The sequence below is a fragment of the Microcebus murinus genome, chromosome 5 (assembly GCF_040939455.1).
Source record: "Microcebus murinus isolate Inina chromosome 5, M.murinus_Inina_mat1.0, whole genome shotgun sequence".
Taxonomy (NCBI): domain Eukaryota; kingdom Metazoa; phylum Chordata; class Mammalia; order Primates; family Cheirogaleidae; genus Microcebus; species Microcebus murinus.
This window is the reverse complement of record NC_134108.1, coordinates 48,440,336-48,467,788: the sequence shown is the minus strand read 5'-3', so window position 1 is coordinate 48,467,788 and position 27,453 is coordinate 48,440,336. Positions and strand designations below refer to the sequence as shown.

The window sequence follows — 27,453 nt, the reverse complement described above, 5'->3', positions numbered from 1 at the left end:
GGACTTTGTCCATTTGTATATTCAGTCTCTCATTTTTCAGACAATGACAGACAGGTGTCTCTGGGAAGCTGACCTATATAGCCAGCAAGGTGATTCTCAGCTTTTCTAGGGAGACAGCTAGTTACTATAGGCCACCTTGCCAAGCAGTGCCTAAGTAAATACCTGCTTAAGTGAGGACATACCTCTTAGCTCAACACACCAAGGTGGCAAAGAAGGAAGGGAAGGATTGTAGTTATACTAGCAGGGGAGCCCTACGAGGAGAGAAGAGAAACAATGTTCAGTGGTTCTCAGCACCGGTTGTCAGTTAGAACCCTGTGGACAGCTTTGAGCAAATACTGATGCCATAGTTGTAACCCACCCACAAAGAGTCTAATTTCATAAAGCAGGGCTGGACATCAATATTGTTTCAGAACTTACCAAGGTGATTCTAAGGTGCAGCCCAGATTGGCAGATACTGACCAAAATAAATAATCTTTGAGAAATACTGGGAGCAAATATTTAGCAATTAGCGAAAATGAAATCAGGGCATGCAGCCATGACGACTTTTTCAAGAAGCCCCTCCAGTCTTGCAGTCTCATAGTGCTGAGTTTTAGAAATACAAAATGCATCGTGAAGCTAAACTAGGGTAGCAAATAGGCAAAGGTCTTAGAGTGTGAGCCTGTGCACACAAAATAAAAATGCAGCAGCATATAGCACAAAGGAATACACCAAAAACCACTGCGAAACCACTGAAATGCTACCTATTCTGAGCAGTATCCTTCCTTTTTATTTTTAACTATTAAAAATTTTGTTTCCACCCCTTGAAATGACATTTTATCATAACATTATTTCTCATGGATTATGTGAGATGCGTATGTGTGTTTTCAGCCTATCTAAACTTATACATTTCACAAATTCTTTAAAAAGAATTCAGAATCATTGCATTTTGGACATATAAACTCCAAAGCCTCAAAAGAATCACACACGCTCTGCACACCTGGTATCCATTTTTTATTTCTAGTCATTTCTAAATATTCAAACATACCAATTTATCTGAATTTGATACAACACCACCCCCTGGTGGAAATCTATAGAAAAGCTCCCACACTTGATTAAACTTAAGAATTTTAATACTGCAGGGAGTGATAAAGATCATCCAATATATGCTTCTCTCAGCCTCTACCGGCAGAATCTTCTCTTTAAGCAAAATCATATGCCAACGCTCAATGATCAAGACAGTAAAGCCAGAGCTGTGCTGGGAACTTTCTCTTTCCCGTTTTCATTGCCAACCCCACATCTCAGCCAGGATGTCCAAAATAGAACCTATTATCACTAAACATAGGTCATCTCTTTCAAAAGTTAAAATTAAATTCATTTCTCCTCAAGCCTCCTTAGCTCAATGAATAGCATCTCACTTTCCATTCACCCAAGCCAAACACCCTCCTGAAGATTCACAAAACACATGAGCAGGTTAAAGGCTCTGGGCATGCCTGAGACAAAAAGCCAGGCAAAATTTATTTAACTCAGCAGTCCCCAAACTAATTTTGTCGTGAGACACACTCCTCTTTTCCCCAATACGTTTTAACAACCTACAGAACGCCCTTTGCTTCGATGTCATGCAGAATGATTGTTCCATGTTAATTAGCAAATTAGCTCTTTGGCTGCACATGATTTTTAATCTTCAAAAATGCGTAGGCAAAGTTGACTACACAGCAAGCCAGCTCGCAGTCATTTGTGGTAATGGAATGTACCACACTTAGGTGATCAACTCTGGGCAGCTACTGAATTGATGCCACATCCCTAAGCAACTTCTTCTCAGTCTTCTACCATCATTACCAGCTGAGGGGAGGAAAAGGTTGCCACTAGTGCTAACAGTCCTCATACTTTGTCTTCAATTAAATGTAACAAGTCTGCATTTTGTGATCACTATGTATTTAGAGGGATTATAATGCTCACTATAATAATCTAAGAGGTTCACAGGTAGCTCTGCCACTGACAGTGATTTTTCCATACATTATCTCTTTCTGTGGATTTACCAGCTCCAAAATGTCAAAATCCCTCTAGCTTCCAGCATTCATATAAATTAGCATAGGTCCTTGGACATCAGATCTAAAAGAAATCTTACTCTATAACAAGTATTTTTAACAACAAAATAAGAGCTTTATGCCCTGTGTCATCAGTACTAGGCTTCTTAAGTCTATCTGTTGCATTATTTCTGATTTTGAAAACAAAGAAATGCCTAAACTTTCATGCAATGAAAAAAGTATTTGAACCTGTTCTGATGCTTTAAAGTGTGCTTTGATCAATAGTCTCCAGAGCCATTTGCTGTCATTTCATGACATCTACAGCTTTGACTTGGGACCAGGGGTCCTGAGGGCATGGACACACTCGCTCACCAGCCTGGCAGCCTCCAGGGCAGTGCCCCAGTGCACCGAGAAGCCCCCAGCCCCATGGCCATAGTGGTGGACCACAGGTAGCCTCTGGCCGTCTCGGGCTAGGAGCTCTTTCTGCAGCCGCACGCCTGGCCTGGAGGGTCTCAAGCCCACCTTCTCCCTTATGTCCCAGGCTCCGCGGAGAGAGGGTTCTAGAGCACAACATCGGGAAAAAATATCTCTGCTAATTTCTGCATCTGGGGACAGATTCCAGTCTCCTTTTTGCCTAGTTCCACCCAGGGTTACATGGGATATGCCAGGATAAATATACGTCAGCCCACTCCCATCTCGGATAAAATGCTTCACCCAGGGAGCCTGAACTTTGAGCACTTGGCCCCTCACAGGGAAAATCTCTGAGTCTCCTGCAAGCTGTCTGCTTCCAAGGCCTGTACAGTTGACCACGATGTCGAAGGACGGATGAAGCTCCCACAGGTCTTCTACTCGTCGGGTGAGTATCTGCCCTCCGCTCCCTTTCACCCTGGGGAAGAAAGACCATGAGATGAGCCGCAGTCGCCTTCCGCTCAGCTACTTCCAGGAACTGAAGAACAGGAACACGGGAACAAAAATGAGGCAACGACCTGCTGAACAAACCTCGAAAACTTCCAGGGCCAGACTCCAGCCATCAGCGGCCCCCTAGCTTTGGGGTCTGGGGGTTCCTTCAGTTGAACCGAAATGAAAACCTATTTTGAAATGTTAAAACAAAGGAAACTATACTTGTATGTCTTGCCCTTTTTATGTTTTGTAGAATTCCTATATCATTCTGGATGCTCAATAAATAACCAAGTTGATCTGATATTTTAAGCCAGCATTTCTTGTCTATATCATTTATTTAACACTGCCTTGGACATTTTGTCTCATATTGTTAGCTCCCGCATGTTCCCTTGCATTAGTCTGGTCTCCCTGACTCAGTGGTCGTACGGGGTCCCATGCCCCCCTCCCTATGTCTACGGGGATGTTAGCATGAGAACACAACATATTTGAGCCCATAGACTCAATGACAGTTGTAACTGGTAATTATTTTTTGGACCAAGTATATCAATAATGAAAAGAGATGGCTTATCCAGGTCCCATAATCCTTTAAGAAAAAAAAACTGTGGTAAAATACATATAACATAAAATTTTACCATTTTGACCATTTTTAAGTGTAGAGTTCAATGGCATTAAGCACATTCACATTGTGGTACAGCCATCACCACCATCCATCGCCAGAACTTTTCTAATCTTACAAAATGGAAACCCTGTACCCATTAAACAATAACCCCCAGGTCGTGCGTTCTTATTCGTAGGATTAATATGAATTTAATATGATTAGGTATGAGCCTGAGAAGGTTGGATGTGAGATGGAGGCTATGGGCAGCTGTGTTCGACAGATGCGGGTTGGACGCTCGCTGCCAGGCGCTGCTCAGAGGGACCACGAAGGTGTGAGGCCGGGCCCTTCCTCAAGGGCTGACGAAGGCACCGGCAGACAGAGGTGCGAACGCCTGGCAGAGTGAAGTTCTCTTAATAAACGATGCAGGGTCAGGAAGGTTAGGGATTAGGTCCCAGTTCTGTCTCACATTAGCTTTGAGCTCTAGGCCAGCTCCCCTGGGGGCTCTGATCCGCAGTTTCCTCACCTGCGTCGGGAGGACCCCACGCCCTTGCCTGCCTGGGTGGGAGGGAGGGCCGTGAGGTCACAGTGAGATAATGGCCACTACTTTGAAAGCCGTTAAGCACAATCCATGTTAAGGGACTGATATCAATGAATCATAAATTCCCCAAGGGAAGAGACTACATCTTACTCTTCTTACTGCCCTCGTGACCCATCGGGGCCCATTAGCAGGTGGGCTTAAAGGAAATGTCAGCCAATACCGAAGACAACGTGAAATCCTACTTTTGGCCTGTGACGGTTAATTTTATGTGTCAATTTGACTGGGCCAATGGGGTGCCCAAATATTTGGTCAAACATTATTCTGGGTGTTCTTGTGAGGGTGTTTTTGAATGAGGATCAACATTTAAATCAGTACACTGAGTAAAGTAAATTGCCCTCCATAATGTGGGTGTGCCTGGTCCAGTCAGTTAAATGCCCGAATAGAACAAATGCCGCCTGCCCTCCAAGTGAGAGCGAATTCCTGCTGCTGGACTGGAACTAAAGCATTGGCTCTTCCCAGTGTCAAGCCTGCTGGCCTTTGGACTGGAGCTATACCATTGGCTCTCCTGCGTCTCCAACTTTCCTGTCAACTCATCCTGCAGATCTTGGGTCTTATCAGCCTCCACAACTGCGTGAGCCAATTCCTTGTTTATACACACACACACACACACACACACACACACACACACACACACACACACACATCCTACTTGTTCTGTTTCTCTGGAGAACCCTGAAGAATACAGGGTGGCACCACACTGGCATCCTCTCTCCCTGACTGCTGCAATCCCAGCCTGTTTCAGGGAGAAACTGGGAAGGGCTGACATGGGAAATGGAGGTAGAGTGCTTGCACCCCACCTGTCCCTGAGAGAGCAGAAGTGGTCATGCCAGCATTTCTGAGCACTATCTACCTTCAAGGCCAGATACATAAAAGTTTAATGTGAAGGAAAACATAAGAAAAGGCAGAAACTTCCAGAGCACAAATGAGAGGTGGCTGAGAAGGTGGTAAATGATGGCATGGTTTGACAACTGATTTTTTTTTTTTTTTTCTGAAACAGAGTCTCTCTCTGTTGCCTGGGCTAGAGTGCTGTGGTGTCAGCCTAGCTGGGGCTACAGGCATGTGCCACCATGCAGGGCTAATTTTTCTATTTTTTAGTAGAGACGGGGGGAGGGAGGGAGGTCTCACTTTCACTCGGGCTGGTCTCAAACTCCTGACCTCAAGTGATCCTCCTGCCTCAGCCTCCCACAGTGCTAGGATTACAGGTGTGAGCCACCATGCCCGGCCAACAACTGATTTTAATGTAATAAGGAGGGACCTCACTTCCTGGTTGGAAAGTTCAATTGAAACTTGTATCAAGATCAGCAGGAAACTGACAGCAGGCCTTCTGACACTGGGTCCCATTTTTAGAAAATACTTCAAGTTGATGAGAGTGGAAGAGACCAACATTGCTGCTCAACTGCAATGAGCTTGACTCCAATAGCTCAGTTTCCTATTACGTAAAACAACAGCCTTGAGCCATCTCAGCGGCTCCCCAACTTCTCTGCATCTGACTGAAAGGAACACTGCTGCACTGGGCTCCATCACCTCAGATTCATTTATTATTAAACAAATATTTGCTGGGGCCTGTGCCGTGCCAAGCACTGTGCTAGGTGAGAAGAGCTCAAAGGCCGCGTCTTGCTGTAAGATGACGTGAACCCGCAGTGTGCTTCCTACTAAATACAAGCTGTATGTCCAGCATCAATGCTCCAAGCAACAGGGCTTCAATCCTAAGCTCTGGCATCTCTACTTTATGCGTTCTTTCTTGTTATTCCGAAAATCCATGGAAGACAGGATGTTTTTCACCTGAGAGAAGGAAACCAAAGAAACAAATCTGGCAAACATTCATACTTTAGGGCTGCAGAAAACCAATAAAGCCAATGGATTACTTTCTGGTGTAAGTAAAAGTGGCTAAAAGAGGGAGATTGAGGCTGGAGCAGTTTTGTTTGTTTTCTAAGTAAAAAGCTCATAGATAAAAGTGCTTAATGTAGCAAATTTTATGGTCACAAGTTTTTAGCTCTCTCTGTAGAATAAACAATTTGGAAGCTTAAATTATGTGTTTTAAACATACTAAAATTGATGAATGTTTTAAAAGGTAAAGTAACTCTGTAAAGTTTTATTCCCCCCAACACTTGCTTAGAAATAAGAGTACCTTGGAATTTTGTGGTGTTACTGACCAACACCTTGCAGTGTTTATAATCTCTAAGCAACTGAACACAAAGAAAAGACATTTAAAAAGGGGTGAGGAGAGCTCTACTCTTTACCATTCACATTATCCTGATCAAGTTATTAAACTTCTGTAAGCTTTTAATCCTTCAATCCATAATACAGGGATAATAGTACTGATTTCATAGGCTTATTATGAAAATGAAATGAGGTAACATCTGGAAAAAGTCTGAGATAGTGCAGAGCACATTACAGTTGCTCAATAAAGATTTTTTATAAGAAAAATTAAAAGGTTTTTAGGGGGTTGTTATGCTACTGTAAAATATAAGACCTAGTGCTTCATCTATCAGTATTCCTACTCTCCATACCTGTACACCACTTACATTTAATTAAGAATGACATTTCAATTAAAAACATTTTTTAAATTAATCATTATTTGAACATTATCTTGGTTTTGCTTTTTTTTTTTTAATAGATTGTGGATTCCATGTTGATTGTGAGTCTATGTTCTAATATTTGAATGTAGGTTCTATGTTCCAGCCATCCTAATTAAAACCCAGAATTATTTTCCTAATTCAGGGAAATAAGATAATTACCAGCCTTGGGATTTAAGCAAATTTCTTAGACTCACTGAATTTACTGCTTCAACTATAAACCAGGGATGAGAATGCCTAACTCACAGAATTGTTAGGACAATTATACAGGAATTCAGTAAATGCAAATGTACTTCTTTTCCATTTCAACAGTCCCCTGAGATATAAGCTACTGATGAAAGTCCAACCTGTTCCTGGAGACTTCTTAAATTATTAGAGTGGCTGGGCCATTGGAAGGCCCTGTCAGGCCTACTGTGCTGCGTCTCTCCCAGGCCTTGTTCCCCAAGAGGAAACTTACTGAGTATGCCCAGAGACTGGGCAGCTTTATGCTGCTGCAATGCAAATGGTGATGCCCAGTCACTATTCTACATGCCATGGGCAATGCATCAAGATGACAGCAGTGCATAGGAGGAAACTGTACCCAGAAGCTGGATGTTAAGTTAGGTGACCAGGTGCCTACAATGCTGTTTTGACGACCATATGAGATAGTTATTCTGGAAGTCTGGGGGGACATGATTGGGTATCAGAAGCTTAACGACTTTCCTTTTGGTGCTTCCTGTAACTGAGCAAGACTTCATCCTGGAGAGAGAGAATACCATTGTCCCAATCTCCCATAAGAAAATAGGGGTCAGGGGCTCTCAAGAAGCTGGGCTCACTTCAAATAGCCCAGCCTAATGTCCTCTGGTCCTCACCCTAAAACATGAATGCCCATTTTCCCTAAGCCAAAGTCAGCCCTCTGCTGGACTATGTCAGCCTGACCCATAAACATGGGGGACTGTCATCTTCGGGGCCCTTCTTTCAACTCAGTGGGAATTTCAGCAAGGAGGGCAATTGAGCTGGCTGTGCCCCTGAGAAGGACGGGGGTCCACTAAGTACTTATTTACACATACTCCCCTGTTCCCCCTACTCCATCTCCCACCAGCAAAGACGAGTCCCCTCATCCCCTCTCTGCTTCTGGGATTAGAGGCAATTGCCGCACCCCACTTCCCATCCTCTTCCTCAGCTGAAGCCTTGCTGAGAGAAGAACCCTAGGCAGCACTAAACAGAGAGGTGGGGGCTCTGCTGTGGAGACGCCGTGGCAGCAGGGGCACAGGGGAATGGCCGCCCTGGTGGGCTCCAGTGCATGGGATGCAGCATGGGTGCCAATAGGTGTGAGCGGCTGCTTTGACAGCAGCCCTGGGGGCAGTGGGACCAAGGAAGGAACAGGAATGGGAAGACAGGGCAGGAGGGAGGGTACAGCTCTGCAGGGACACACTGAGGGGTGGGACAAGGCAACTAAACCAGCAGAGCCAACATATTTCCTGGAGCCCATGTGGCCCTGCGATTCACTTGCTAAAACTCAGACCCTAATTGTTTTTGGAACTTAATGAGTAGAAACTAGGGGAAAAAAAATTTTATTTTCACTTAAAATTTACAATTTTTGAATCTCTCTTCTTGGATCTAAGACTACTTTGGGGTGAGAAGGTAAATGACTGTGTGAAGGCCGAGCTGCTTCTCAGCAGGCCAGACTGCTTTGGGCCCAAGTTTGAAACAGGGCAGCAGGGCTGGCGTGGAGGTTCAGAGCTGGGAAGGGGATACTTCTCCCCACCTCTGCATGGAGCCCGGCTCTACTGTGATCCAGGAAGGCCTGGTGGCTCCCAAGGTAGCATCTGTCTTTTAAAGTAAGTTGGAATGAGGAAAACAGCATTGAGTTTTTGAGTTACTACGTGAGGACAGCTTGGAGAGGAGAGGTGAGAAGCAGGAGGAGGCAGCTGTGGCCAGAGCTGCAGAGAGACGAAAGGGTGGCTGGGCCTGGGCTGGTGCTCAGGGACCAGGGGGCAGGGCTGTCTTTGGGAGATATTTTACATAAAGAATTTATTAGACATAGTAGTAGAATATATTATGCATGCATTATTAGATGTAGTCAGTTTTTGAAATTAGTCCTTGTTTCAAACCTGAAGAACGATGCCTTATTAACAGTGATCTACTTGTTTGAAACCAAGGAAAAAAAACTAATTTAAAAATCTCAGTTGGCAAATAGTACTATGCATACAGATTCATGGGGAAAAAAATCCACTGTTTCTTCAGGGTGACATTCAATGTAGCTATACCTAACATAGCTTATAATGGTTAGAATTTAAAAATATTTTTTAGGTTTGCGAAGCAACTAAATCGATACAGTCTGATTTTGACCTGACAACATTATCTCATTTGATGACCACCTTCCTCGCTCATGCCCTTGCAATGGTACTCCAGTAAAATAAACTGCGTTCTGTTGCACACTTCTCAGGAAGTCCCTTCCTGCCTTGTCCATATCGGGCGTGGAGCAGCCTCTGGCCCTGTGGAGGAGGTGGGTGTAGATGAAGCCCAGGGTCTCTGCAGGCAGGGTGGTCCTGGAGTGGGCAGCCCTCCACACTTACTACATCTAGTGAAGAGCAAGTTCACCCCTGCAGCTGCCTTGGAGCAACCTCCAAAGCCCTAATGGAAGCCCCCAGTGCTGCTGCACCCCACACCTATAGGCCTCCACCTATTCCCTACCACCCTTGTTGCCATCATCAGAAAAACAAACACCATCATTTTTGCACCTTCCTGGCCAGTGCCCTCTCACTGCATCCTTGCCTAGCCAGGGAGGAAGTGGGGTGCTCCTATTAGATGGGGAGCCTGGGCCTTTTGCTGACTGCTCCTCTAGTTAGGGGCTGGGGGGGGGGAGGGCAGATGGTTAGAAGGGGAGGAGGGGGCGCTGAGAAAGGAAGGCTGTGCTCTAGCAGGTCCCGTGTCGGGCACAGGAGCAAGGGTCAGCTGTACACAGGATGGGACCTCCGCGAGTCAGGCCGAGCGGGAGAACACAGACAGGTGGAAGACCAAGACGGGAGACAGAGGGCTGTCACAGAGGAAGAAGTAACAGAGAGGCCATATCAGCGCATGATAAGGAAAGCATGGTGGAAGGGGAAATACTGTGGTCAGCGTGGGCCGCCTCGGGACAAGGCGTGGCCTCCTGGGAAGAAGTCAAGGCTCCTGGTTACAGAATGGGCCCACGGCTTTCCGGGTGGGCGGTCCTGGTCGCTCCGGGATGATTTATCTAGCTAGGCTGCCGGGAGGAAGACTTACTGCCTCTATGATTCCTTCCTGGAAGGAGCTAGTAAAAAACCAGCAGAATAAACCTCTGAGGGTTTTTCATTTGTTTGTTCATGCTGGATATTGTTGGGCGTTGTTATTTCCTTTTTTGAGAAGGAGGTGATCTCTTCTTTGAAAAATACTACACACCTAATTTGTAGTAAAAAAAAAAAATTTTTTTTTTCCTAGAAGTTTGTATTATTTCAGAAGGACAGTGCTTGGGCCCAAGGCACTGTCGTGTGGCTTACTGAGCGAAGTGCTCATTTTCGAGGCAGAAGGCTGAAGGTCAAACACTTAACATTGTGTGGGAGGGGCGTGGGAGGCCACAGAGTACGCGGGGAGTGTGGGGAGCAGGCAGGGATTGCAGGCTCACCACCCAGGTCTCACTCGCCCACCGCACTCCTCACCCTGCCCTGCAAGGCCACCCCCAGGAGGCCAGGGGATGCCAGGTTCTGGGGGCTGGGTGCCAGCTGGACCCCACAGACGGGAGGTGGCTGCATGCTGCCCAGGCGTGGGGGCATTGCAGGGCAGGAGGAAGCAGGTATCAGGGCACGGGGGGCTGAAGAGCAGAGCTGTTGATAGGGTCGGGTCTGGGGGCCCTGCTGGGACAAGGGTCTCCTCCTCCACGTCCTTCCTGCAGCAGACTGCGGCTGTCTGTGTGAGCCACTCCCGTCCCAGCTGCTGATGCGCATCAAAGCCAGCAGAAGGCCTCCCCAGGACTCTATGGGGGCCAAGAGCAGCCCCTCCATCCTTTTGCTGCCGAGCTACAGACAGGAAGCACGACAGCCATCTGCCGGGTCCTCAGGCCGCGTGGTCAGCAGGTGGCTGCATCCTCTCCAGGCTATTTTGAGCGGAGTGAAACGCTGAGAGGGGCCTCACACCTCCTGAGCGGGAAGCAGCATTGCTCCCGGGCCTTCATCCCGCAGTGAGAGATCAGGCCTGAAAATATGGTTATCGTGGAAACCTGGGGCCCGCTTTCCAGAAGGTGATACTTTGGATGCAGGAAGAAGAAATTGTTCAGATGACTTTTGTTTTGTGTGGGAATGGCTGAGAGCTGCCCTGGAGCTAAAACCTTCACTCGTGGCAAGAGTGGCAGCATGGAGGGTGGCCACGCAGGTGCAGGACAGTGCTGGGGACTGGCGTCACTCCCTGGCCAGACTGGGGACTCTCGGACCCCCACTGCAGAAGAGATGGCTCAGAGCAGAGCCAGGCAAACTGGAGACTTAGGAAGACTGCTCAGAGGAGGTGACCTCACGCTGGGGGTGACGCGGCTTCCCTGCCTTTGTTCCTCCCACAGTGACATCTCTTCAGGTGCCCTGGGCCTTCAGGTTCCCTCCCTGCCTCATCAAAACATCCCTTGTCTCCCAATGACCTTATCGACTATTTGTCTCCTAAAGCAAAAGGAAAGCAATGAGCCCCCTCTCCCAAGAGGGATCACGAGTTAGGTCTCGTTTCTAGACTTTACATCCAATGCTTCAGTGAGAGATTGGGAGAAACGCCTCACATCCTTTCCCTGTGGTTACCCAGAAGCTCAAGACCATTACTAGGACTCACAACTTCCCCTGGTTCATCTGAGCCCTTCCTTCCTTGGCTGGGCGCCTGGAAGACCCTGCTCTGGCCGGTCTCCAGCCAGGCCCCTCCCCTGCGGCACAGAGATGTGCTCAGCCACAGTCCTTTCCCTTCACTCCTAGTTCGTGTTCTGGAGACCAGGACCCCCAGATCCCCTAGACTTGTCCAGGGCCTGCGCTGTCTTCCTCCAAGGGCCACCCACACCACTGTGTGCACCCAAATGGTGGCCAAGGGGCTATTTTCAGGGGGAGGGCATGGGATGGAGGGGATGGGATGGAGTGTGGGTGCACGGCCTGGGGTGTTTCCTGGTGTGCACTTAAGCCCCCTTGCTGCCATGTTAAGATGCAGCACTCTTGGGAATCCAGGAATTCTAAACGTAAACTTGGTCTTCTCAGTGGTTGTGGTAGAAGTGGGTCTGGTACTGGGTATGTTCTTTGGCTACACCCAAAATCAGGATTCCTATCACAAGAGAGGGAAAACTTCAGGGGACAGAGAGAAAGAGAAGAAAAAAGAGTAAAGGCAATTTATTTCTGTGATGAATCCATAAAATTAAATTGTGGTATTGCCTCAGGTTTGTGTTAAGGAAAAGTTGAAGGAACATATTCATGAAAAGAAACATTTTTTTTCTTCTCAAAACTGGGGGTGTACAGAATCTCGTTGTGTCCCAAAGTAAGGAAGCGCTTAAAAAGTGATGTGAATGTGTCAAAAAAAAAAAAAAAAAAAAAAAACCAACACAGGAGCAGTTTAAAGGGGCTCCCACTGACCAAACCTTGGACAATTTGAATATCAAAATAAATAGTAAGAGTGATTATAAATCATTGAATAAAATAGGAATCCATGAGTTCATACTCATATAAATAAATAATTGAATAAAAATATAGGAAAAGGAAATGCTTTTTCTTACAGTAGAAAGCAAACAAAACATAGAAGGAGTTATAGAATGATAACTTGGCAAACATCACAGTAATAATTGATTCAGGTGAGAATCATCAAAGAAGGCTAAAACTAGTAGGCAAAAATACTACTTTCATGGGAACTAGTGTCTACAGGAACAGGATGTTTGTGTAGTCACAGGTATATCATAACAAAACATTTAGTAATTACAAAGAGAAAAAGTAGTAACTTCACAGTGGAGACACCTAGCAGACCAGGTGATAAAAGTTAACATTGCCAGCAAAGGAACAAACTGATGTCACGTGCTCGCAGATATGATCCAATCAGGATTCAACGTTACTTCTATGGCTTCCCCAACCCAAATGCAAAACCTCAATCCAATCCTGTGGAAACGTCAAACCCCAATTGAGGGCCACTCTACAAAACTGTTTATACTACTCAAAGTTATAAAGGTAATAAAAGATAAAGAGAGACAATAGACTAAAGAGACACGACAACTGAAGGCAATGCATGACCATGTGATTATGGATTGGATCATGGACCAGAAAAAAATGTATAAATGCAGTTACAAAGGACATTATTGGAACAGTTGGCAGAATATGAATCAGGTCCATAGATTATAGTGTTGTATCGATATAAAGATCTTGATTTTTGTCATAGTACTGTGCTTACATAAAAGAATAGCCTTGTTCTTAGAACAAGTGTTTAAATAATGAGTCATCGTGTCTGCAACTTACTTTCAGTGGTTCTGAAAAAATATGTATAAAGAGGAAAGATAAAGAGAAAGCAATAAAGCAAACTGTTAGGACTCTGGATAAAAGGTTTACTGGAGCTCCTCACTTGGCTTAAGTCTGCATCCTTCACCAGCCCTCTGGCACAGCCCCAGCCATTCCTACACAGAAAAGCCCTTGGCCAGCCCTTGACAGTCTCTCTGAGTGAGAACAATGCTCTCGGGTTCTCTCTCACCCATCTTTTCCTCGTCTGCCAGAGACCACAGGGCTCCAGCCTGGTTCCCTATAGACCTTTCTGATCCCTGAAAAAAAAGTCCAAGATGAGAAGCCAAACATGATAGCCTTGGGGGTAATAATGAAACTTCAGCACAAGACAATTAAAAATAGCAAAAATTTAAAAACTTTCTAATGACATCTCACCTTTTTTACACAACATTTTGTACATTTCTTCCATTTGGGGTTTTTTTGGGGAGGTCATAATAAAAAATATATGCATCGTATTGAAAGTAAAGCTCAGACACTATTTGGCATGCCTAATAATTTCCACTTTTCTGAATTTTATAAACATAAGGTATATGACACCTCAACTTCTTATCACTAGCATTAACACTTTTAGTTTTCTACTTCCAGTCATTTGTATAATATTAGGGGAAGAGTGTAACGCTACACAGCATTGCCACTCAGAAAAGACGGTGATGCTGCTGAAACTTGCATGCTGGCTGGTATGCAACTCCATCGAGTGATGGCTCAAAACGTACACTTAACAGCTGAGGCATACAAGTCCAAATTTAGCACACAGTGATTTATAGGCCCATGAAAAAGGCACAAAAGCACGGGTTTTATGAAACTGGAACTTAAAAAAGCAAAATGCCCTATATAAATTGCTAAGAGGTACCAGTGAGAAAAGTGCTTTAAAAGCTACAAAGATACATCATGATGTCACTGACATGTGCCCAGCAGAGTTGGGCTCCTTCCTCTGTGCTCCCAGTCCAACTGGCATGAATCTGGACTTAACCTTTACCATGTGTGTCACTGTATTGTTAATTCATGTACATAAACACACACACACACACACACACACACACAATCACTCCCCATCAGCCAGGAATTTCTTTTTAAAAAGTAATCATATGTTATCCTTTTTTGACCAGCTTCTAGCACAGTGCCAGGTATATATAGGTGTTCAACAAAGAATTGTATAATCAATGAATTATATGAATCAGGTATCCCATAACCTACATCTGGGACCAGATCATTGTTGCTGCTGCTTTGCTTCAAGTCACTTTTCCAACATTTATGCAATAATTCACATTGTTCCTATTCATCTATCCAATATACAGATTTTAGAATTGAAAGGGCCAATGTTTCACGACACTCAACATGCCTGCAGTGTCCAGACCAAACTAAAGATAGATTTATTGATGTATCTCAAATAAGGATACTCTTGATGTGTTTCCTAACTAACTGGAAACCGTCCTGAAAACCAAGCCAAAATGCAAGTTTAAGATATTATGAGCTGAACTTGGTCAGGAAGAAATCACATGATTTGGATAGGCCCTCAGTTTTAGGGTTCTTATTTATGACAAAAGAGAATAACAAAGCTATTTTCTTTACCACAAATGAGAAAAAAAGCTCAAAAATAGTTTATAATAAGCATAGGATTCTCTCATCCAAAGAACTAGAGTAAATTACATTGTTTTATAGCTGGAATCCTATTCTCCGAACTTCTCCATTGTACAGATGAAGAAAACTAAGGTACTGTTTCAGTAAGTGGGTTTCCCCTGGGGCTGGGGAAGGTGGGAACAAACTGGGCACACTGAAAATACAAGACAGGCATGTCCACGAGCATGGTGTGACTTAGACCTTGTGACACAGACAGTGTCTCCAGGCTGTTTTATAAAGCCTGAACCATTTGTAAGCAACAAGACACCATGCAGAAGAGCTCTGAGGGAGGACATGGTTTTCAGCACAAAATTGTATGAATAGCTATGAAGTTATTTGCTGCTGTGACAGATAAAGGAACAGTGAAAAGCCATTTCAACCCACCTTTTCTCCAACCACGGGAGGTAGGCAGGGCTTTCGCATTTCAGGGTGGTGAAAGCCTGACCACACACGTGTTGAGGGAATTTCTTCAGCTCCGACTCAGTCATCTTCCGAAATCCCAGAACCACATCAGCCCAGAATGGCTCCTCTTCGGTAGGAAGGCTCTGAAATATCTGCCAACTCAAAAATATTAAGTGGAAAATTTCCCTAAAATTTTGTGAAATAACATATTTCTAGTAAACTCCATGTGACATATTCTCTAAAGCACTCTATTAATAAAAATTCACTTCCTATAAATACAAAGAGAAAAAGATCTATTCTTCCATTCTCTTGGGTTTAGATAACTCAGTAGCTAAATTTCAAATGTTCATGTTTAGGCCAATAAGATATTTTTTAAATAACATACCTTTTTGCTTTTTGAGATGGGGTTTCTCTATCTGTCGTGTAGGCTGGAGTGCAGGGTGCAACCATAGCTCCCTGAAGCCTCAAACTACTGGGCTCAAGTAATCTGACCCTCCTGCCTCAGCCTCCCAAATAGCTGGGACTACAGGTGCCCACCACCATGCCTGGCTATTATTTTTGTGGAGACAGGGTCTCACTCTTGCTCAGGCTGGTCTTGAATTCCTGGCCTCAAGCAATTCTCCCATCTCAGCCTCCCGAAATGCTGGGATTACAGGTGTGAGCTACTACACCTAGCCAAAATAACACATTTTTTTTTTTTTTTTTTTTTTGAGACAGAGTCTCGCTTTGTTGCCTAGGCTAGAGTGAGTGCCGTGGCGTCAGCCTAGCTCACAGCAACCTCAATCTCCTGGCTCAAGCAATCCTTCTGCCTCAGCCTCCCAAGTAGCTGGGACTACAGGCATGCGCCACCATGCCCGGCTAATTTTATATATATATATATTAGTTGGCCAATTAATTTCTTTCTATTTATAGTAGAGACGGGGTCTCGCTCTTGCTCAGGCTGGTTTCGAACTCCTGACCTCGAGCAATCCGCCCGCCTCGGCCTCCCAGAGAGCTAGGATTACAGGCGTGAGCCACCGCGCCCGGCCAAAATAACACATTTTTTAAAGGTTGAATTTAATTCTCCTTTTCTAAAAAGCTCTCGCCCAATTTTTCTTTATTTTCTTATGCCAGTGTATTTTTGAGGAAAGTCTTTCCTGCTTTGCACAATGGTTTACATAAATTGTAAGCAAAACATTAAAAGTTTAAAGGTTAGCCTCAATTCTGAATGAGATATCTAAATTGCAACAAGCAATGGCAGGTGTGAAGGAAGCAGAGGTACAATTTATGAGTTAAGTTTTAAGTCATCAAGTTTAGCTATAGGACTAGTGAGAAGGCAAGGGTTGCCAAGAGGAGCCCTGTTATCATTAAGTCACTGGCATGATTGGGGTGGATGAGCCCAGAACAATATTGGTGGTTAACAAGAAGCCTATAATAACAGTACTACTTATAGCTGCTATGCATATGTTTGGATTTATAAATATTGGGTTGTCTTCATCAGTAAATGAATAAATGTTGTAAATCATTGCTCTAAAATAGCATTAACAATAGTTGCTAATGATTAACATACCAGAATTTATATCTCTAAGTAATTCATTCAGAGCAGTCCCCAGGAAGGTATTAATATAAACGTTGCTTGCTGCAGGGCTGTATGCTGGCCCACTTCCTGCTGCATTCTGCACACTCGCCCTGGGCTACATTGCCCTCTTTCATAAATTCACCACCAGCTACAGGCCAAACACTCAGAAGGCTATGTCTCCAGCCCTCTTCTCTCTTCTGAGCTCCAAAACCAGATCCAGACCATGTTGCCTACTCCCCACTGGATAACTCTTCCTAGATTCTCATGCGTTTACACACACACACACACACACACACACACACACACACACATGCTCACACTCACACTTGCTCTTTCTCCAGCCTTACCCAACTCAGAAAATGGTAGCCATCCACCCAGGTGCTAACACAGAAACTCACGAGTCATCCTTGATTCTCCCTCCCCCATTATCCTCCACATGCCATCAACTGTCAAGTCCCATCCAGTCTCCTCTTAGGCATTTCTCAAATCCATCCACTCTCTATCCCAACTATCAACACCTGATTGATCCCATCATCTCTCTCTTCCCACAAAGCTATCCTCCACACTATAGGCAAAATATTTTTGAAATGCAAATATGATCAGTTACTTCACCTTGAAAACCCTCTCAGAGGCTCCCCGTTACCCTGGACATTCTTCAGTCCCTCCAACACACCGCAGTTGCCCTAGACTCAGGTCTATGTGTGTGCTGGTCTCTCTACCTGGACTGCTGTCTCTTCTGTCTCCCACCTGTCTCTGTCCCCTTTCACCTCCACGACATTGCCAGACTAGCTTACACTCTTCCTCATGGTCTCAGATGAAACTCTTTGTTCTGGGTGGCTTCTCATAACTTCCCAGATCAAGTTTATTCTCTAGACATCTGCTTCCATGGCACCCTGTCCTCTTTCTCTTTGTCAACTCATGCCCCAGTGAGTTTGGTAACTGATTAGATTTAGTGCATTCCCTACAGACCATAAACTTCATGAGGGCAGGACTGTGTCTGTTTTCCTTAAAAATTCACTGAACACACATTTATCAAGCACGCATCTGCTGTGTGTCAAGCGCGTGACTAAGTTGCTCACTGCTGCGGCCCTGATACGTAAGAGAGTGCCCGACACCAGAGAGTGCTGAATGAATCATTTTGAATGAATGCATAAATGAATGAATAAGGCTATACGCTTATGCTAGAGATGCACAGGGCATTTGCAAAATCTTCTTCTTGAAAGAACATTTGAATTTTGGACATGGCTGTTTCCAAAAATTACTTAGGGCTGAAGTTTGTGAATTAGACTGGATCATGTTGGTTTTGGACAAAAACAAAGAGTGACCATAAATCAATGTAAACAGTTTTTCTCTGTGGTTCATCAGCTGGCTCTGGAGATAGTTACAGAGAAGAATCGATCCATAGATTGATAGAGGAGCAAAAGCTGCTACTTGGCAGAGGGGCTTTTGGGAAATTATTGATGTTAGCGTCGTCTTGGTGTTTGTGATAATGAAGAAAGACAAAAAGAGGGAAAAAAGGGTTGAAATCCATCTGAGGGAGGTGTGTACACCCACTGAAAATGCCAGTGGGCAGCCTGACACCAAAAGAGGAGTTGGGGCAAAATGTCCAAAGCAGGAATAATGGTACAACAGATGTAGTGGTCTGGGGAGCTTAGCAAAAGGCAAACATCCTCTGCTCTTCAGAAGGCTGTAGAGAGGCTGTGTTATCACACTCGATTACACAGACAGCACAGACAGTGTTATGTCAGGTGATGATATAAATTAAATTAAATTAAGTTAAAAGTGGTAGGCCGGGCATGGTGGCTCACGCCTGTAATCCTAGCACTCTGGGAGGCCAAGGCGGGCGGATTGCTTGAGGTCAGGAGTTCGAAACCAGCCTGAGCAAGAGCGAGACCCTGTCTCTACTATAATTAGAAAGAAATTAATTGGCCAACTAATATATATAGAAAACATTAGCTGGGCATGGTGGCACATGCCCGTAGTCCCAGCTACTCGGGAGGCTGAGGCAGAAGGATTGCTTGAGCCCAGGAGTTTGAGGTTGCTGTGAGCTAGGCTGATGCCACGGCACTCATTCTAGCCTGGGCAACAAAGCAAGACTATGTCTCAAAAAAAAAAAAAAAAAAAAGAAAGAAAGAAAGAAAAAAGTGGTAGAATATTTAATGATCTCTTTAAGAAGATATTAAAAGATATTGTCATTTTTTAAGTGCTAGTCTGTGTTAGAAACGTTAAATAGAATTTATTCTCAAACTTCCATTTAATTATGCATGTCTCCTGAAGTCAGATATTAAAAATCAAATAGAAATGTGTTAACCATTTCAGAAATCTTTTTTTCCAAATGGCACTTCAAAAGGCAACTTTAGTGACTGCAAAATTTGCTTCTTTAGATTATCTCATTCTCCAAGGACACCAAATAAGTAAGACGTCCCTGTACCTTAGGTCTCTGCTCTCATTCCAACGTCACACCTGTTTGCTCTCCATTAGCCACAAGGTCCCCACATAACACAAGCTCAATGTTGACCTCCTTTGTAGTTTTTTTTAGCCAAATTTGCAAATCACTGCATAGTTCCTGAGGAAACTCAAAATAGTATTTGTGATGAGAAACTGCAGTGGTTGTTTATTGTGTAAAAAGTCTAATACTGTAACTTGTCTTTCTTAAGTTCTTTGGAGCAAAGCCTATAATGTTCTTTCTAAATCCTCCCGCATCTAATTCAGCACTCTGCTTGCTGGAGATACTTGATAAATAGTTCATGTTGAACTTCAATGTCTGTTAGGATCATCCTAAATTCTAAGGTGACTGGAGATTTCCTCACTTACCCGGACACCAGGTGAACACCGGCATCCCCAGCTTCTGCAGAACTGGCGATTGAGAACAGGTGATCAAAAGTCTCTCTGAACCACTGCTTCTGCTTGGGCATGGGTGTGTCTGCAATCACGGAGCAAAGCAAAGTGGAACAGAAAGGAAAGTGATGATAATGACAGTGCTTCAGATAAGCTCCTTCCTAGAAACGGGGGAAAAACAGGGAGGCAGGGAGCAACATTTTGCATAAAGTACCACAGTGTGGAGGATCCGTCAGCAGCCGGAGTGCTGCATGTTGACACTCGCCATCCGTGTCTGCTCATATAATGATTAATTGATGGATGGGAAACAGGCCAATCACAGAAAAACCTAACATGTGAGCCAGCTGGAAGGTGGTCCTTGGCACTAGGTATGTTCCAGAGGTCGTCGGAGGGTCTGTAACCAAGCTGAGCAGAGGTTAGTTTACAGCTGAGAGATCCAGCTGGCCGCACAGTTGAGGCGATAGGACAAAGGACACAGGGCTTCTTTCCTGGGGGCTGAAATGCAGTGGATGACAAGGGTCTGGGGGGCCCAGGTCCGCCAGGGCAGGGAACAGATTGCATGTGGAGGAGTTCCTTGTAGCTCGCCCTACAAGGAACAAGGGGAGAGCCCCCTGCAGGCCGGATCTCCCTGCCAGGGCGGCCATTACCCTCCACACCACGGACTCAGGGGCCAGCTCAGAGGAGCATTCCTCAGGCCAGCAGGGGCGTGTGGGGGCCACACCATCCCCCAGGCATCCCTGCCGGAGCACAGGGACTTGGACCTGGACACAGTTCTGGAAGGGTGCCGGGCCTGTCAGGGAGGAAATAAGAGGCAGGGTTTAAAGCCCCAAATAATAGTGTCCAATGTAGGCAGAGAGAGCAGGCACAACCCAAAGTCACAGGCAAATCCAGCTGTGGGTGAACTATGTGGCCATCTGATTCCTGCAGAAAGATCATGAGAGAGATCCTTGGAAACATCCTGCTCCCCACACAAAGCCCCCAGGTCAGGGAGGGCACTTTGGTAGTAGAGTTTTAAAACAATTCACCTGTTATAGAGCCAATAAATATTTCTTTAGATCGGATCTGTACTGTTGTCTTTAAACATGTGCCCATGTGAACTCAACGCTATATTCCAACATTGCAGACCAGGGCTGCTGGTTTAGAAATAAGGAAAAAACAAACAATAAGCTGCAGAGAAAACTAAATGAGACCTCATGTGGATTACATCCCAGCGACCTGTGCCAGCGTGTGGGGCTGTATTGAAACATATCCCTCTTCCCACCCCAAGCCTTAAAGACAAAACCGTGGCTGAGACTCACATGCTGCAGAAGTCATCCCCAAAGAATAGACAATTCCCGTTCAACAGTGGGTGAAGCAAGCCTGGCGACATAATTCATGTTCAAGTGCTGGTAAAACAAAACTGTAGCCAGAGAGGCGGAAATACTAGCAAATGCTGATATAGCACTTACCATGTGCCAGGAACTGCTCTAAATGCTTTCTATGTATTAACTCACTTAATCCCCACAGCAACCCTATGGGACAGGCATGGTCCCCACATGGGATTGACATTTATGAATACAGGAGATATTTAGTAGTGGGGTTGGTCTGAATAGGGTCTAGGAGAGAAGTCCAAAGAGAAGACCAAAGTCTTTATCCAGCAGCACCAGGGAGAGAAAGACCCCGGCCCAGGAGACCCAGCCATGTGGCTGAAGACAGCTCAGGCCTCAGTGGACTGGATGAACTCTCAGATGAGCCTCCCTCTTTGAAGATGACTCCGTGACTACCAGGCAGTCTTCTGACCACTCAGGCCTAACACGAGCAAGGGAGACACTGGAAAATAGACATGAGAACTCCAGTTCCAAGAAGGCACCTAATGTGAGGGGGCATCCAGCAAACACACCAGGCTTCTGTGTGTGTTTCCTGGGAGGCAGCTCCCAGGAGCTGACCTAGCCAAGTTCCTGAACCTGCAATGCTGCAAGCACCCAGAAATTCCCGTCTGTGCAGGGTCCCTCTCATAAACATCAGCAGGCAGGTAAAGAATCCCACATAGGCAAGGAAAACCTCTCTCATGAAAAATAAGAACATCACACACAAAAAAACACAACTTGGAGATGACAGAAACTATGTAGGGAGAAAAACTTTTACTAGTATCTTCAGAAGATTAAAAAAAAAGGGCATTGTAACCATATGACACAAATAGGATGTTATAACAAAGGAAAATTCAGAGGACAAAATAAAAGCTCTGCAATATTAAAAATGTTATAGTAGAAAAAAAAATTCAATAGCAAGGAAAAAGATAAAATTGGGTAAATCTTGAGAAAGGAAAATAGAGACAGAGATAGAAATAGGCGAGGGGAAAAGCTAAAGAAATTGGAGGGCCGGTCCAGGAGGCCCCATATGACAGCAATTTCAGAAAGAGAGTGAGAGATGTCAGGAGGAGGAAATTAACAATTGAGCGCTGCGAGGCTGCTTCCTGTACTGCAGAAAGATGTTTCCAGATTGAAAGGACAAGGCGATTCTCATATTCCAGATTGTTGCTTTGTGTAATCAACCTTGTAAATTACTTGAATGCTTAAACTATGTGCACATATAACTTTGACAAAGAATAAAAACTAAAACCAAAGGGAAAAAAAGAGAGTGGAAACGAGGAAGTGGGGACGGGGTGTATAAACCTCGTTAGCTGCAATGTGATCTTGGTTGATGCTATTTCCTCCTCTCACTGAATGTGTAGAGGGCAGAATGCAAAGAATGTATGGCTGGGTTCAAAGATCAGTGCATCTTCAGGCCTAAATACATACTGACTAATTGTTTTTATACTGGCTTAGAAGTTAGGATAATTTTAGTACCATTACAAGTAACTTCTGAAAGGCTTAGAGTCACCAGTTGTTTAGTCCTCAGTGCTGCTCATCAAATGCTTCTGCTCTGCATCTGGGAACCTCAAAGAACGGCACCTGCTGCCTCCTCCTGAGGGGTGGGGCTACGTAACTAGCTCTACTAATGAGCTGTCATCAGACGTGTTGAAAATCACCTCCCCACCAGAGCATTTAACCGTGAGGCAAGACCCCCGGAGCTCCCTTGCCCCCCTGGCACGTGTGCTGCGATAAATCAGGATGACAGCTGCTCCACGGCTTGGGTGCCTGGGTGACAAGCCCCACCCTTGCTGACATTCAGCCCACATACAGCGTGAGCGAGTATGAAAAACCTTTGCTTTTTTTTTTTTTGCTGAAAAACCTTTGCTTTTTCAGCTGCTAAGATTTGGAGGTTGGTTTTGTCCTGCAGCAACACTGAACCTTTCCTCGGAGATGACCCAACAGGATGTCACAACTGCACGCTGCACTCACGCACACAGCCAGCCGTGTCTGCTGGCAGAACTCCACCAGCACCCTTCCATCCCACATCCGTCGTCTCTGACAGAGGACCTGGGATCGCTCACCTGGATAAGCGTGAGGGATAAGCATCCCGGCTGCCACATCGCTGGTGGTGTCAGGAGCGAACTTGTCTGAGATGACAGTCACGGAGCATCGGGGGGCCAGTCTGGACACGCACACCGCGGTGGAGAGCCCCACCAGGCCTGCCCCCACCACCGCCACCCGGGCCGTGTCCATGGGCCTGTGAGGAGGGACACGTGGGCTGCACGCCTTGTCTCCAGGATTATTCCGTCCAAAGTCTGGCCCTGACAGTTTCTCGCTTAGGTTTCAGCCTCTCAGAAGACCTCTCCTGTTGGTGTTTCAGTTTCTTTTTTTAATCTACCCCCACCGTCCCCAGCCCTGTTGATGTTTCTTGTGGGATAAAGAAAACATTCCTCTAAGCTCTCTTCCCATTAAACACTGGGGTATGGGCAGCAAGGTCTCTATGGGCTTTTAGATGTTAGCACCAAACTGGACTGGATTTGCCTTTAGAACACACGGTTGGTTAGTAGGTCTGTATTTGGGGGTAGATTTCTACACATTCTGCCCCATTTCCTAACCCATTTTCCCTGTGGGCACAACCTAGGGTAGGTTGGTGAGGTAAGCCGGGTACTTTCTGCTCCCAAAAACCACCTGGGGGCAGTCAGGAGTGGGCATGACCCATGAGCAATTTAGAACTCAACTCTCACTGTTCACAAACGTGCTTTGAATGATAAGGACGTTACAGAAAGTTTGAGTGACTGAACTCATCATCTCCTTACCATCTGCCCTGGTCACTGTCCCCACCTTGTACCCCCCACACCTGACCTCCCCCAGCCCTTGGAGAGCTTGCTTCCAGATAGGGAAACATGCATTCCTGCTGGACTGAGTCCTGGGCTGGTTCTGTGACCTGGGGAGTGGCCCGTGGTCTCCTAGCCTCCCCTCCCTCATTGCAAAACAGACTGATGCATTCTTGATTAGCCCCTTTAGGTGGTAACTAAGGCAGACCCACTGAGCTTGTCCCATAGAGTGGGCTCCTGTGAGAGTCTGAGTGGACGTGCAGGAGCCCGGGCTGGGCGTCCCCAGACCAGCACCCTGCATAGGGACGAGGGCTGCTGAGGGCTCGACACCCGCCCACACCCTCCCACTGGGCCCTGCTCCACTGTCGGCTTCCCTGCCTGCCTTGGCTTCCCTGTCTGTCTGTCCATGCCTGCTCACGCTCTCTAACTCTCTCTGTATGGCTCAGCTTGAAACTCTGGAGAGAGGAAATGCAGTTGTCCCAGGTGGTCATTGCCACCCCTGTTGGACAGAGCGCCAGCCCCAGAGCAGCCTATTGGCCTAAGCCAGCCCACAAATCTGCCCCGGGCACAGCTGTCCTCCTCTGTCCAAAGAGCAGTGGCCAGGGCATCAGGGCACGCAGTGAACCGTGGCCTCCCTCACACAGCAATGCGCCTTTGCTCTGGAGGGGGTAAGCAGGGGCTGTGGGCAAACGTGGGTGTGGCTGTCGGTGGTCTCTGCTTTCTCTTCTGCTTCTGAATATCTCTTGCACTGTGAGACTTTAAAGCCCTCCAATGGGGTGTAGTGTTATTTCTGTTCCTCAAGCAGTCTATGCGTTTCCACAGCCATTTTTTTGTTGTTGTTGTTAATCTGATTGCTGTCCCATGGGCTGCCCAGCCGAGGGAGCAGGCCTGCCGAGGCCGGGACGGGCCAGGCCGAGGAGCGCAGCCCCTGTGTGTTCCCTGGAGGCAGGAGGCAGCCAGCCATGCCCAGTGTACTGGCTTCACTATTTCACATCGGCCTCCTCTTACAGCAGCTCTCTCAAAATAGCTATAATAAATTGAGAGGGAAGGCAGTCTGCGGCTTAGAATGCCCAGCTGCCAGGGAGGAGAGGAGTGAGCTGGCAAGGCGGGTGCTTCCTGGCACAGTGACCTTTCAGTCACTGTCCCCTGACCTTACTAAGAATATCCCCAAACTCCCAGAGTATGGGTAGAAAGACCCCTGGGCCCAAAGCAGGAGGATTCAAGTACCTGTCTCTGAAAAAGCAGTCTTGGAACCACCGAAGGCTCTGGCACCAAAACTTGTTTTCCAGTGACTGGTTGGTCTCATGCCCTGAGGGACGGAGGCAAAGCAAAACTGCTTCCCATTGGGGAGTTTATTAAGGACATTCCTTCTAATCTTACTCTCCATTGGCCCATGTGGCTGTGTCTCTGTCACTCATTACCCTGGAGAAAGGAGCAAGTGACCTCATCTCATGAGCTCTGGGAAGCCGTCTCTGCCCAGCCCCAGGGAGCGGGTTCCCTTTCTGGTCCTCGTCACCAGCCTGGGATTTCTCCAGCTGATTTGGAGGTGTGGTAAACAATAGGAGAGCCTGTCCAACTTCCAGCAAGTTCCAGCCAGAAGCCAACACTGGTTATCTCATGTGGCTGCCCAGAGCAAGCTGCAGTCTCCAGTCTCCCGATGGGTGCCTAGCCCTGCTGGGTCAGTGGGGGTGGGGCAAGGAGTGGGGAAGGGCAGAGCAGTGTTGTTGTCACTAAGATGATGACCCGATCAGAGCTGAAAAACCTATTCAGGAGATAATCCGGGACAGGACCCAAACGACTCTTTAGCCCAAATATTCAAACAAGGGAACCAGTATCTGCCAAGTGTCTACTGAGCACAAGGCACTACACACTTTGCAGCCAATGAGTTTATTTCCAGGCAGGTGTTTAATGTACCAATATAGAGATAATAATATTTTAACTAATATATATTTAGCATCAACCATGTGCTAGACACATGTATGACACCATATCACATAACCACCCTATGAAGTAGGCACTATTAATATCATCCCCATTCTGTAGATGAACAAATTGAGGCTGAATAAACAAGGAAGGGCCCTGGGTCTGCCAGGCCCAGTCTGAGGATCAGACTGCAAGGCTCAAGCTCTTAACCAAAGCATGCACTTTGGTGTCAGGTGGCCTGTTTTACCTTAAGCAAGTAACCTAACTTCTGAGTTTGCTTCTCTGCCTGAAAATTGGGAACGAATCAAGATCCCTTGCAAATAGTTGTAAGCCTCTGATAAGTCAAGATATGTAAAATTCCTGGTAAAGTGGACCAAGAGATAGAAGGGAAAAAACCCACATTGCTTTTTCTCGTACCATACTTATTACTCTCACAGTCACTGAATGTAGAACATTTCTGTGACCAAAAATATGGGGCTCTTTCCCCCACACCCTAAGCCAGGCATCCTCAAACTACGGCCTGCGGGCCACATGCAGCCCACTGAGGACATTTATCCGGCCCCCCAGGTGTTTTTGCCACTGCTGCCTGTCCTGCTCAGCAGCCGTCCCAGGCCCACAGTGCACATGCGTGGAATGTGCGCCCGCACTCTCCAACAGCCCTCCAACGGTCTGAGGGACAGTGAACTGGCCCCCTGTTTAAAAAGTTTGAGGACCCCTGCTAAGCAATCACTTCTGCAGATTCTCTAGCAGACATCGGCCAGGTGTCCTCTAACTCAATGCACTTCTGACGCTAGCAACCTCACCTGGAGATGGCGTCAGATCCCACAGGTTGAGGCTCAGTTACAGAAGACTGCTCCCCCCTTTCAGATGCCAATCACAAGCCCCAGGCTGTGTGTGGCCTGTGCTTCTGACCAATGGGCTATAAATTGGGGTTCCCATGACCCTCTCCTCACAGGCAGCTGATAAAGGTCCAATTTGCTAGGGCCAGTCACAGAACTCAGGGAAATACTTTACTTACATTTGCCAGTTTATTGATAAGGACGCCAGGAAGGACACAGGTGAACAGCAGGTGGCAGAGATGCACAGGGCAAGGCCTGTGGGGAGGGTTGTGGGGCTCCCACGCCCTCTCCGGGCACCATCCTCCAGGAACCTCCATGTGCTCAGCTATCTGGAAGCTCCCCTGCCTGTCTTTTTGGCCTTTTATGGAAGCTTGTCTACTAGGCGCAATTGATTAAATCATTGGCCATTGGTGATCAACTTCACCTTCAGCCCCCTCTCTCCTCTTGGGCCTCAAACCTCTAATTATGTCTGGGTCTTTCCAGGTGACCGGCCCCCATTCTGAACCTGTCTAGGGGCCCCCAGCCACCAGTTATCTCATTAGCATACAAAAGACACTCCTATCACTCCAGAGAGTCCAAGGGTTTTAGGAGCTGTATTTCAGCAAACTGAGATGAAGATCAAATAAATATATTTCACAACAGCACAGGTGGTGTCATATTTTATCGAGCAGCTATTATTAAAAAAAATCAATCAACAAACATTTGTAGAGCAGTCACTTTGTTCAAGGCATACCGTCAGGGCTATAAGAGACTCAAGGATTTTTAGGAGGTTTTCTCCTTCAAGAAAGGAAGCAAGACAGTCCTCTAACAACCAGCACAGCTGCGCCATGAGGGCGCGAGGGCTCCAGAGAGAGGGCAGTCTGGTGGACCCACATGGGCCCAGGGGAGAGGATGGCAAGTGAGGAAGGCTCCGAAGAATTGGTGGGATTTGGATGGACAAAGGAG

At 46.2% G+C, this 27,453-nt stretch overlaps 1 protein-coding gene across 3 annotated transcripts; it reads right to left on the bottom strand.

Moving 5' to 3' along the window:
• Nucleotides 1-975: 975 nt before the first annotated feature.
• DDO (D-aspartate oxidase) lies at nt 976-25,059 on the bottom strand. Of its 3 annotated transcripts, none has more exons than XM_020287159.2 (5): nt 24,974-25,059; nt 22,994-23,169; nt 19,558-19,666; nt 15,168-15,344; nt 976-2,889 (listed from the first exon to the last, which is right to left on the bottom strand). In XM_020287159.2, exons 2-5 carry the CDS (start codon nt 23,163-23,165, stop codon nt 2,322-2,324), a joined length of 1,026 nt encoding a protein of 341 aa, XP_020142748.2. In that variant the 5' UTR covers nt 23,166-23,169; nt 24,974-25,059; the 3' UTR covers nt 976-2,321. The 3 variants fall into 3 exon arrangements, with proteins under 3 accessions (XP_020142748.2, XP_075859175.1, XP_075859176.1); XM_076003060.1 differs by having other exon boundaries at nt 22,994-23,277; nt 24,974-25,051; XM_076003061.1 differs by lacking the exon at nt 22,994-23,169 and having other exon boundaries at nt 24,974-25,043.
• Nucleotides 25,060-27,453: the final 2,394 nt, after the last annotated feature.